We start from the raw sequence: 12987 nt of genomic DNA, 5'->3' as shown, positions 1-12987 counted from the left end.
TGTCAGAGTGAAGGTGGCAGGAAAGAGTGGTGGTTTTGGATGAAGATTTTATGTTGGAGAGAAATTGGTAGGCATGATTTGTATTTTGGAAGTAGTGTTGATTGGTCTTGCTGGTGGATCAGATGAAAGAGATGAGGGTAGGTTGTCAGATATAGCTCTGTAACAGGTTCCTGAGTGAACAGGTTTGCCATTTTCAGAGCCTGAAAGATTTGAGAAAGAATGTGCTTGGGAGGAAACATACCAAGTTTCTAAGATAGTGGACTCAAGAAGAGATTGCAATAGGCAATTTGAGATTCAAGTATGGGTCTCAGAGAAAACATTTGCACTGGAGATACCATTTGGAAGGATAGAAATACCATTTGAAATTGTAGGAACAATTAGTGGGAGAGTAAAGAAAGAAAAGTGGAGGAAAAGTGTTCACAACATTCAGAGAACAGCACTAGCCCCTTAGTGAGCAGAACATTAATTTGCAAATATTTCAGCACTGAGGTTCTATATTACTAGCAGCATGATTTGGCTGGGGAAGGCAGGGCAGTACTGGGAATCAAACCCAGAGCTTCACGTGTGTTTTGTAATCCAGTTGTGGGATTTTGACTGAGCACTATACTGGACAAAAAACAGAAAGCAAGCTAGCAGACTCTGAGAGCTATTTGGACTTGCCTAAGTGGATATGACTCAGACAAGAGGCACAGACAGGTCACCTTCCTTACCACAGTGCCCAGGGTGGTCAGACTTCATATATGTGTATATATATATATCACATCACTCTCATACTTAATACACTTTACTTATTTTCATTCATCTTAAAAATAAAGGAAAACATCCATTTTGCTGTACTAAGAATTTCAAGCATCAGTGAACCTAGGAGTCAGCTTTTTTGAATGGTTATTGAGGTGAATTTTGAGCTTAGGGTTTTTATTTATACCTTTAATCCTTTCAAAGCAAAAGTGAATTTCTTCTAAGAAAAAATGACAACTTCATAGTTTAATATAAATAAGTGTAAATTTAAAATAAGTGTAAATTAGAGTTTGAAGGATGAATATTTATGTCTGTGCTGACCATTTCTTGTCAATCCTGTCAGACATTTTTGTTGGAAACAACCAACAATCTAATCCTTTGTTTACTCATTCATATCAATATTGTTAATTATATAAATTCTATATACTGTTTCTTTAGTTTATACAATGTGTGTATATGTGTTCTATATATCAATAAACACGACTTGTATTTTAAAGTTAATTTGAAGTCAATAACAGAATCATTGATAATGTGATTGTTTTTAACTTGAAAGGTCTCTTGACATGTATATGTAAGGGTTTTAATTTTAAGGAATAATTTTTACATAATATCCATGAAATATCAGAATCTTCTTTCACATGGTGTAATTTTGTTGTTGCTTTTTTATTTGGAATGTCTTTTCACCTTGCCCTCCTAGTATTTAATTGTTAAAAATTGGTTAATAAAATGCCAACTGAAATCCAGTTGAACAGATCTCTCTTTTAATCAATATGAAGTCTTCTACACATTACTTTAAGGAAAAGATGGAGTATGTCAAAAGCAGAAAAAAATTATTCTAGAATAGTAGAATGTATTTCTTCCTAAATTACACTGTAAAATCCCTGAAAGAAGAGCCGTAATTTATAATTTTTTAAAATAAAATTACATAATGCTTATATTTTAAAAGTATTTACCAGGGAAATAGAATGGATATCCTATGATTACTGTACCTTAATTTAGAGTTTACTCTTCATTTTACTTCTGTACTATCTAATGAGAAATTATGTTTAAAATGTTATCATGGATACATCATAGTTTAACCATATGGAATTATTGAAATACCATATGAACACCTTCAAAGTTGGTAATTTCGACTTAATTTTTAGATTTATTTTTGGGAATTGTTCCGAAAGGTATGTAACTTCTTGCTGGTATAAGAAAGGTTTTCTAATTCGTCATCTTATAACCAGAAACTTAAATTATTTTTTAAGTATCCAATTAAATCAGCTCATATCTCATGTTCTATGTACAACTTTAAAAGATTTATTTTTATAAATTGTTCCTAAAAGACAACTAATATGTTTTCTTTGTTTTAAAATTTTTAAGACTGCCGAGAAGTCAGGCCAAGTTGAAAGATCAAAGAATGTAAGGCAAAGACAAAATGATTTCAAGGTAAGTATAAGTATGCAGAAATACAGAGTAGGGTTTTCTCATCTGAGGTTTTAAAATCTGAGAATATTTTACAGTGAAAGTATTTGTTATTGATCAGACTGATGACATTTCAATACATTTCTGCTTGTCCATTTCTAGAAAATGATTCAGGAAGTAATGCATTCTCTTGTGAAGTTGATCCGTGGAGCTTTGCTCCCACTCAGCATCCGAGAGGGAGAAATGAGGCAGTATGGAGGCTGGGAGGTGAAGTCTGAGCTCTCTGGGCAATGGCTTGCTCATGTCATCCAGACCATAAGGTAAGTATAGACACATGGTCATCAAAAAGGGTAAACACACACAAATATACCTTCTTTTTTTTTTTCGGGGGAGGGGGAGAGTGGAATTTAGTATGGGATAATGATGTTTTAATATAGTCAGCAAGGAAGAAATTTTCTTTGTTTCTGTCCTGTTGCCTCTACTATTTCTCGCGTATCGTCTAATAATGAAACTCTTAAACATTCCTGGTTTTTATATTGGATAAGAAAACCAAACTGTATGTGTATCTTTTCTGTTGCTTAATTCAATATTATTGTTATACCATGATCTTGGTCTTCATTTACTTTTTTTCGTCCTAATAGTATAGTTTGTGAGCTCTATGAAACACAAGTACAGATGATAAAAGTAATAGGAAGGAATTGCTTCAAGATCCCTTCTGCTAACTTTTGTTTTGTTCTGTTTGTTTCCTAGGCTTACTTATGAGTCATTGACTGCCCTCGAAATTCCTAATGATATGTTGCAGACTATCCAGGATCTTATTTTGGATCTCCGTGTACGTTGTGTAATGGTCACATTACAACACACAGCAGAAGGTGTGTTAAGAAAAACTGATAACACTTACTTGGACAATAGTTATCTGAATATACCCTCTTCTTTCAGCTTCCAAATCCTTGAAAATAAGTGAAAAGTACTCTTAGGAAATTCATCTCATTTCTATCTGTTCATCAGAGGTTTTTCCATTTTGGTATCTTTTCCAATCAATTTAGCTGAGATGAAAGACATGCAGAAATCGAGGCAGGTATACTTGAAAATAGTTCAGAATATAAGAGCATCCTTAGGGCAAATGTTAAATAGAAAATATAATATATAAAATATGGATTTGGTTTCAAAAACATGTGTATATTTAATTTTTTTAATTTAGAAAAAACTGTAAAACTGAGGAAAGGCTATTAGCAATGGTATTATGAATACTGGAAATTATAGATGCATTTTGATTTTTCTCAGGATTTTCTACATAGAATCATAAGAAGCAGTAAGGTTAGTTTTTATAAAGCAGCCTTTTAGGTATTAAATATTTTTGAAAACATTCGAGAACATTGTTAGAAATAACACAAACCATTACTATCTGCCACTGGGCTTTTTAAGTGGGGAAGTCACATCACTGTAGACTTAGTTAATACATTGTGCAGTTGAACATTCCCATCTTAATTCATTCCCTCACCCTTTCTCCCCAGGAATCTGTGCCAGCCTGCAGTGTTGAAGGTTTGGGCAGTTTGGATTCCTTTAGCCAAGTGAGAACTATGCTGCCTGCCATTGTCAAGAATGTCTAGCATTCAAATAGAATCCAACGTATTAATCAGAAGTTTTAGGGAAAAAAATATTGTAGGGCTTATTTTGTGCTTATCTGTCCAGTTTAGAGTACTGAATAAGTTATCCTCAATCAAGTGATCATTAAGCCTATTTTCCAAATTGGGCTATGTAATAAAAATTTTTTATTTATATTAGTATTTTATTAGAAAAATCCAGTAAGCAATACATATTTAGTTTTTTAAATCTACAAAAATTAAATTCTATTCCTACTTTCATCAGGTTTTTACAAATCTATATAAAACAATTAAAGCCATACCCTTTATAGATTTTTATCTTTATAAATATCAGTGAGATAATTATAATGAAAAGGACTGTATGCTTGTTTTCCTTGTAGAAATAAAGAGATTAGCTGAAAAGGAGGACTGGATTGTTGATAATGAAGGATTGACTTCTCTAGTAAGTTTAAATTCTTTTTCATTATTAGTCATTATTGTTTATTATATTAAAAATAAATCAGTTTACTACATTCATTAGGAGTATATGCTCTCTGCATTACAACTCTAAATAGTTTTCTGAAAATAGAAAAATAAGCTTTTTTTATTTTTCATTTTTGCTTAATGCTAATCACATTTATTTAACAATTAGTGAAAACAGTGTGTTTCTTTTAGAGTGGCTCCTTTTCTTCCTGTATCACTATTTTTGTTTGCATTAGTTTTTAGAAAACAGATTATCCTTAATTCCATATTACTCAGCAACTTCAAATTTTCAGAAAAACTGGACAGAAGAAATACTCGTTCCAGCCCCTAAGCTTTGTTTAACAAAACAAAAATAACAAGCACAAATCTTTGCAGATGTGTTTACAGGTCAGGCAGCAACTATAACCATGGTCTGTTCTTTTCATATAGGTTTTAGGGTTTCAAAATACCTATGAATATAGTTTTCATAATTTATCATGTTTTTATACCTGACTTATGAATCCCCCTAATAATCCTGTATGTGGGTGTGTCAGTAAGATTGGCATTTGCCAATTAAACATCCTAGCGGCTTATATAAGAAAATTTCTTTTTCTTACACATTGGCCAGATAACTCAAGAATCCCATACCTAGAGGCCCTCTGCCTTCTCTGTGGTTCTTTGTACTGGCTTCTGCTCAGGATGACCTCATGATAACTCACAGCCTCACTCCTGTTAGGAAAAAAGTCCAGGACTTTTCTAGGAGCCATGGCTGACAGCTCTCCCCACATGTAGTTGGCATAACACATTTTTGTGTCCACATCCTCAGCAGCAGAGGCAGGGAAGTGAAGTTTTTCAGCCGAGTTTGTGGCTGCTCCCAATTTTAGTCTTACCTTAGTGAGAAAAGGGAGAAAATAAATTGTGGGAAGAATACTTCTGGTTCCTGCCTCAGATAAGAAAACAAGAATAAAATGATTTTGACCAGCTCAGAGTTATAAACCAGTGAGGAGCCAGGCTGCTGAGGGACAAAGCGCCCACATAATATTTTTTCTTTTCCTTGAATTTTGAACATCTTTTAACAATCTTCCTTTAGCAATTGGAGAACTTGGGGCTTGTTGTATTTCTCCAAAATTGAAGGCTCTACATTAAGGTGATACAAATATATGCAAGCATTCCTTACATTAAGTAACAACATAGTTAAGCTTAACTTCCTTTTTTTTTTTTGTTAAATCATGCTTGAAATGAGTTAGAAAAGTTTATTGTTTTTAATAAATTTATTATAATTCTATTTCCAAGAATCTCTAGAATAAAAATATCTTAATTAGATTTACTCCATTTGTCACTGTTATTTGTATTTAAATAAAAGCTATTCTATATCTTTTTCCCCCTCACATTAAATTCAAAGAAAAAGATGTGTAGCAACTAGGGCAGCCACTTGAGATCCTATAAGATAGAATGTAAAATATTTTAACTTTTATTGTTGATTACATTTTGAAATTATGATATTTGTATATTTTGAATTAAATAAACTATTAAAATTATTTGGTTTTAGTTTGGCTACTGGGAAATCTACATTTCAATTTTGTTCTTGTGACTCACTTTATATTTCTGTTGGACAGTACTGGTATGGAGGAAAATATACTGCATTTGATTTAGAATCAGAACTTACTTATCCTGAAAAAGCCAAATAACCTGACTAACCCCTGTGCTTTAATTAGGAAAGGAATAGAATAATTCTTCCCAGTGTTTTGAGTTAAGATTAAATGAGATACTGTAGACTGAAGCTTTTGTAAACTGTAAAATTTTAGACAAACATAAAGAATCATTATTTGTTAATTGAACATGTGTAATGAATGGGGCCTCCATGGAAATTCCTTAAGTTTACATTATTTCTTATTATATTGTAAAGTCTGTTTTATACAACCCTGTCCTAATTATCATAGCATGCTTGAAGGACAGGTCCAAGAGATCGCTGAACCGTCATCCACTGAGTATCTTGCCCCAAATGAAATAGGTATGAGCAAATTAAACATCAAATCACTTTAATTCCTGGTTTGTGATACCTGCCTAAAATTAGTTTTCTGCAAAGAAAAATGGGGAGTATATGTTCAGTTTGAGAAAATTTAAGTCTCAGTTGCTGTGATTCTGTTTCATTAAAAAAAAAAAAATATATATATATATATATATATACATATACATACATACACACACACACACACACACTGATGTAAATTTGATCCTCAGCCATGGAATAGCTATTGGGTTTAGGTCCTTCTTCAAGTCAATACTTCTAGCATATATGGTCTGTTAGTGTGTGCTTCACTAACAGTCACTGTAACCAAAGACAGTTTGTTTACTTGATTATTGTAATTGTCCTCTGTGAAAATGACCTGGGATAGTTGCTACAAAAATGTGTTTGTAGCCTGTCTTTAAAGTTTGACTACCCTAGTGCAATTATACCCGTAAAATGGCTAATTCCTTGTTTGACCTGCCATGTAAGTATGTGTAGGGAAGATCTAAACCCCAGTAGACCATGAAACGAATGACCCATGAGAAGGAGCACATTGGGAGTCAGCCAATACATTTTCTGGTAAATGTCTTTGAAGAAATAAGCCAACAGAATGGATCTGATAATGCTGACCAAGTATTAGCCATTCAGCATGGATCTCTCTTAAGAGAAAAAAATAAGTCAACGCTTAACAGCACAAGCCTAGAATCTAATTTAAAGTAGTTTAACCTTATGTATGTGTGTAAAATTCTTAGACTTTGAACAATGACTTAGTTCTTGCAAAGCTTGTCACATTCCTCTAATTTATATTTTCTTAACATTTTCTTACTACCAATCCCATTTGTTTCTTTTCCTGTGAGTGCTATAGGGAAACATTCTTATCATGTTAATGAAATGAATGTTGAGTTTTGCCACCTATGACTGTTATTTCTGCTGAAGTATTATCTTTAATTAGAACTTCCCTTCAGTGCTCCATAACAGCTTACTTGAAAGCATCCTGTTTTCTTCTCATGTTGAAAATGTTTTCTGCCTTTTTTCAATTTGGATAATTCTGAGAATTTTCTTCTTCAGAGGAACTGGAATGATTTGTGATAACTTCTTGTAGAGTAGTCACCTATCTTGGATGATTCACCGAAAATACACAGAGATAGCACTATTTGATTCTTTTTAGAAAAAAGGAAAGAATTATTTAGACTGTCATTTATTCTCAATTTAACTGAAATTGCTCATTGAGCTTCTGTTACTCCCTGTCCATTTATTGTGTTAATATAAATGTAAAAATTTTAAAAGTGTATTTTATTTTTTAATTTTACTTTTTAATATTTATTTTTTAGTTTTCAGCAGACATAACATCTTTGTTTGTATGTGGTGCTGAGGATTGAACCCAGGCCGCACGCATGCCAGGCGAGGTCGCTACCGCTTGAGCCACATCCCCAGCCCTATTAAAAGTGTATTTTAAATTGTAATACAAGAAACACTAAGTGAACACACATGAATATCAGTATTTAACTGTTCATAGTTGAATTTTTCATTTTATTTTCTATATTATGATTATTATCATTGTTTTAACAACTTAAATTTTCATGCCTTCTGAGGCAGGAGGTCAAAGTTTAAGGTCAGTTCATCTAACAAACTTTTTTTTTTTTTTTCCTCCATGGTGCTGGGGATTAAACACCAAGCCTCACACATGCTAGGCACTAATAAACATTTTGACTCTTTAAATGCTTTCTGTGTAGTCATCATCCTATATGCCTCTTGTTTTCTACTTAATACTTTAAAATATTCTTTATGGTGCCCTCTGGTGGTTTAAGAGAGCAATAAAATCATTAAAGCCAAGACACTATTTTAGCTTTTATTAAGTCAGGGCTACTTTTTTTTTTTTTTAATTTTTAAAATTTATTTTTAAACTGATACATAAAAGCATAAACATTGTACATATTAATTGGATGTCATGAAATGTTTTAAAATTGCATAATTTTAAAATTCAGATAAACATATCTATCTCTTCAAACATTTGTCATAAAGAAATGGTGATTTTTAATGTATTTTTTACCAAATGGTGCCTTTGATGGACAAATATCTTTAGCTTTAAGCTTAAGTTGATGTTAGTTGATGTTTTTTTTCATCTATCATAAGAAAGTGTTAATTAGTACCACTTCTTTCAACACGGAATGGAGGTCACATGCCCTACAACATGGCAAGGGAAAGGGGTGGAGAAGAACAAACCAGCTAGGAGGTAAGGGGATCATTAAGAATTACAAGGAATTAAAAAAATAATATAACTTGCAAATTATATGATTGCATATCTAGAGAATCGTAAAGAATCTACAAACTATGAGCTTTAAAAAAGGGCTACTTTTTATAAGGAAATAAACTTGTCTTTTAAAAATATGTATTCATTTGTCACTTCTTTCTTCTGTTAATTTTTTTCCCCAATCACTTTTTAAAAAAATTAGTGCCTATTTTGAGGAGAGGTTCATGCCATATTTTGTGCACAGAGATGGTTGGTTGAGCACTGATCCTGCCCCAGCTCAGTGCCACTTGAATAAATCCTAACCTTTTCTGTGGTGCTTGTGTTCACACTCCGAGGTTATGACTTGCTGTCCTTCAGTGCTGGCAGTTTCTTACCCCCACCCCTGCCCATATGCATACTGTCTTCCTCCAGAAAACTTGCTACTTTCCTCCCCTCTTGCTCTTCAGGTCTCAGCCTCAGTATTCTTGCCATCCCAGGGGCTTTCTTTGTCCTATTTAGAGAAGACCTCCCTCTAGCACCATTTTTCTCTGAGTTTTATTTGTTTTATTCATGATGCTTATTTTGTTATGCAGTTGAAAATTTATATTTCTATGCTTTAAAAAAACAATTTTGACTGTGATTTTCATGGTTGTATGTCCTGGCTAAAATAAGCATTTCATGAGAATTCTGTCTTACTCTAGTGTCACTGTCATCCAGAGTAAAACTTCAGACACACGTAGGAGTGTAAGGTATTAGAATTCATTCAAGCTTATTGGTTGTCATTGGTTGGACATATTTTCGAGTTTCATTTTTTTTCAGTTAATGTATATATGACTGCAGTTATTTATTTCACTTACAGATCTTATGCATCCTCCAGATCATTATTATTAACATTAGATTTTGTTGAACCATGCCAGAGATGTGGAACATTGAGGAAACAGCTCAACCTGGGATATAATAGTGTTTCAAATATAAACTCAAACTGGGTGCACTGGCACACACCTATAATTCCAGCAACTCAGGAGCTTGAGGCAGGGGGATCACAGGTCAGCCTCAGCAACTTAGCAAGGCCTCAAGCAACTTAGAGCCCCTGTCTGAAAATAAAAGACTGGGGTATAGCTCAGTGGTAAAATGCCCCTGGGTTTAATCCCCAATACCAAAACCAAACAAACAAATAAATAAATAAATAAATAAAGTAACATATATGCTCATTATATATTGCATCATTTGTCAGAAGAGTAAAATTTTGAAGAAAAATTTTAGTGATATTTGAGTTTTCTTCTAGTAAAATGAGATGTAATTTAGTTTTAAGATTGACCCACTTAAAAATATTTTAAAGTGTAAAAAGCACATGCCAAATCTAAAACTTGGTGACTAGATTATTATTGGTCAGATTATTTGTATCTCTCTTCCTTTCCAAACTCCTGGAAAATTTAGAGTGCTTGGCCACATTACTTACTTAAGTTGTCTTCATAGCCTGTGTTTTTTAAAAAATTGAATATGGATATTTTTTTCCTTTAGCCATGTCAGTTTGAACAGTGCATTGTGCACTCCCTGCAGTCCCTGAAGGTCGTTCTCGAGTGCAAGCCTGGGGAAGCCAGTGTAAGTTTCTGCTCAATTCTACCTCCATTTCAGAATTTCTTGAGGAATCCTTTCCACAGTTTAAAATTTCTGAGTCATTGCCATACAAGAACTTCTTTTCCTTATTGCTTATGTATTTTATTATTATTATTATTTTTTAGCTTAACTGCAGGATATGTTGATTTCTAATTCTAAGATGGGATGATAAAAGTTAAAATATGAGTACAAGGGTTGTAGGCAACACTTTGTGTATGAAGTGAATGACTGACCTGGGTATTGTCAGCCACCCTGGGACCAGAACTACCCTAGGTAGGAAATCACCTGTGGTCCAGCTCTTCAGAGCAAGATGTCCACACATATAGCAGTTTTAACTGTTTGTATTCAACTTTGTAAATAGTTTTATTTTCTTAGAAAGTCCAAAAGTTTTAATCATAATTTTTCTTCACAGGTCTTTCAACAACCTAAAACACAGGAGGAGGTTTGCCAGTTAAGCATCAATATCATGCAGGTAATATTTAACAGCTGTGATACCCAAAGCCTGGGATCATACATGCATTTAATAGTCAGCTCCTTCTATTTATAATATGTATATAATATGTATTTATAATATGTTAAATATGGATTCATATTTGAATCTTTTCTATGTACATAATAGTTTAGAGTAAATAGGGTATCAAAATAGTATTTAAATCTAGGATTAATTCCTGCTTGTTTTAATAATATCTGAATATTTAATTTGTTAACCTTTCCATTTTTGTGTTCTTATGACACTTTATTTCTATTTCCATTAGATCACTCCGTCAGAGTAAATTAAATGATAATTATTTGTTTACATTTTATCGGGAGTATAAAATTTTTGATTGGGATCAGTTCTTTCTCTGTAGGCACATTGTATAAACAAAGTTGAAAATGTTAGTGAATGAACAAGGGAAAGAAAAAAGTTTTTTTTTCCTAAAATATATTCAAGAACTTAATTGATCAAACCATAGGTGCTTTTAATTTCTATCTCTTATGTGGTATATATTGAAGCAACATACCTGTCACACACAAATATACACATATAAATATACTTAATATACCCTGACAACATACAACTGATGATATAGATAGTTCTATTTCATGTAAAATAATTTGCATGTCACTGAAACTATCTTTGACTTAGGTTTTTATATACTGTTTGGAACAATTGAGCACTAAGCCTGATGCTGATATAGATACTACACAGTAAGTAAAAGTGAAATTATTTTCATCAATGCATTTAAGAGAATTAAGAATATAGACTGAAGTTACATATTTGGTTTTATATTCTGAGATTTCCTCTAAGAGAGGTAAGTTGTTTATATTAAAGTCATGATTTTATGTGGCCTATGCTTTTTCCATAATTTTTTTATCTTCTGAATTTATTGTAACCATATTACAGACATTTTGAACAAATTTAAAACATAATTAGCTTACAGATTGTCTAAAACAACAGGTTTTATAAATAATAAAATAGCGGGAAATTGTATACCTCCTAGTTGATTACTTTTATATTCCTGGTGTTAAGGTGCTAAACCAGATCTCTTGTTAGAAATTGAGCCTTTGGTTAGAGTTTAGCCTGGGCCAGGCTTAGTTATTTGAGCTCCAGAGAATACTTCCTGACTTGGTATTTACAAATTCATGAGGTGGTTTTTCAAAGTGTGGCTATATTGGACAATAGTATGAAATGCTGAATTTGTTTTCTTAACACCAAGTTTTTCTGAATGTTTATTTCTTAGTACTGGCTTTTGCTTTCCAGTATATAAAACTTTTACCTCTTTGAAGGCCAAATAAGTTTTTAATTCTTCTAGATTTTCTGATTTGATTTTGTATATTTAGTTTATTACATTGCCAAAAATGTGTATAGTTAATCAGAACCTTGATATTATTGATTAAATAAATCTTTCCTTGTTGCTCTTTTATAATTTTTTTGTATATCAATGTATTAGATAAACAGGTACAATGTATTTCTGAGCTTTATCTTCAGTAGATTTATCAAATATATTTTATATTAGTGCTGTGTTAATTATCTTTGGTTTATGTTTTAATGTTTTTCAGACTGGCCTTCTTTTATTATCTCTGTTTTAAAATATTAGTTGATATTTTCATTGCTTTAGTCTTCTATATTAATTTTAATTTCAGTCAGGTTTAAAGAAAAGGAATGGTGTGTTTATGATATGTCCTTCCTTCTGTCTCCAGTTTTGTTTCTAGTTGTTTGTGGGTTATCAATTAATTTCCTAATTCACCTCACCTTTAAGTGGATTACTATGAAAAGCAAGCTTCAAAAAGCCCCCTGGAAATTCTGATAGAAACACTTTGAGTAAAATTACTTGACATTTTTTTCCTTTGATAGTTTGTTTTAAATTCATGCCAGTTTTGAGAAGGTCCAAAAACAGTTGTTGTTTTTTTTTTTTTTTTTAATGGCCCACTGTTAATTGATAGCCCACTGTGCCTTCTTTGAGAGATTAATTTTAAAATGTTTTCAGAAAACTCACAGAAAGTTATTTGATTTCTTTGCACCAAAACCTTTTTTAAAAAAGATTTTTTTAAAAACTTTTAAAAATGTGCATTATAGTTATACCAAAACCTTTTAAAGTGAAATTTATATATAGTTTGTTACATTTTTTAATTTCAGTGCTTTAATTGTAAGTCTTCTATAATTTAGTCTTTCTGTAGATGTTTCTTCTCCTGATTTGTTTGGAAGTATTCATGAAGACTTCAGTTTGACTTCTGTAAGTAAGCTAATAAAAATAAAGTAGGATGTGCCATTTGAAATTATTTAATGACTAGTCCATAAATCAATCTGAATTACTTTGAGTATTACTTCATCATTGCTGTAGCATGTGTATGAAACAGTGCCTATACATGGGAGCTATGTTATGTTATGTGAAGATTTTAGTAAAGTATAATTAAATGTATTCCATATTGAAAGCTTTTTAGCTGGAGTTGCATTTAAACTC

At 32.1% G+C, this 12987-nt stretch overlaps 1 protein-coding gene across 2 annotated transcripts in view; it reads left to right on the top strand.

The window, feature by feature from the left end:
- The window catches only part of Exoc2 (exocyst complex component 2), a 190584-nt gene that overhangs the window by 114902 nt on the left and 62695 nt on the right, over positions 1-12987 (top strand). For both annotated transcript variants that reach the window (XM_040282200.2, XM_005335159.5), the window contains 8 exons: positions 2104-2169; positions 2308-2465; positions 2896-3017; positions 4130-4191; positions 9950-10030; positions 10458-10517; positions 11172-11233; positions 12693-12759. In XM_040282200.2, the coding sequence (XP_040138134.1) occupies positions 2104-2169; positions 2308-2465; positions 2896-3017; positions 4130-4191; positions 9950-10030; positions 10458-10517; positions 11172-11233; positions 12693-12759 (678 nt within the window). The remainder of the gene's footprint in view (positions 1-2103; positions 2170-2307; positions 2466-2895; positions 3018-4129; positions 4192-9949; positions 10031-10457; positions 10518-11171; positions 11234-12692; positions 12760-12987) is intronic.

This window comes from Ictidomys tridecemlineatus, chromosome 8, assembly GCF_052094955.1.
Source record: "Ictidomys tridecemlineatus isolate mIctTri1 chromosome 8, mIctTri1.hap1, whole genome shotgun sequence".
In the NCBI taxonomy this organism is placed as follows: Eukaryota; Metazoa; Chordata; class Mammalia; order Rodentia; family Sciuridae; genus Ictidomys; species Ictidomys tridecemlineatus.
Note: the sequence above shows the minus strand (reverse complement) of the source record. Positions and strands in the feature narration are given on the sequence as shown.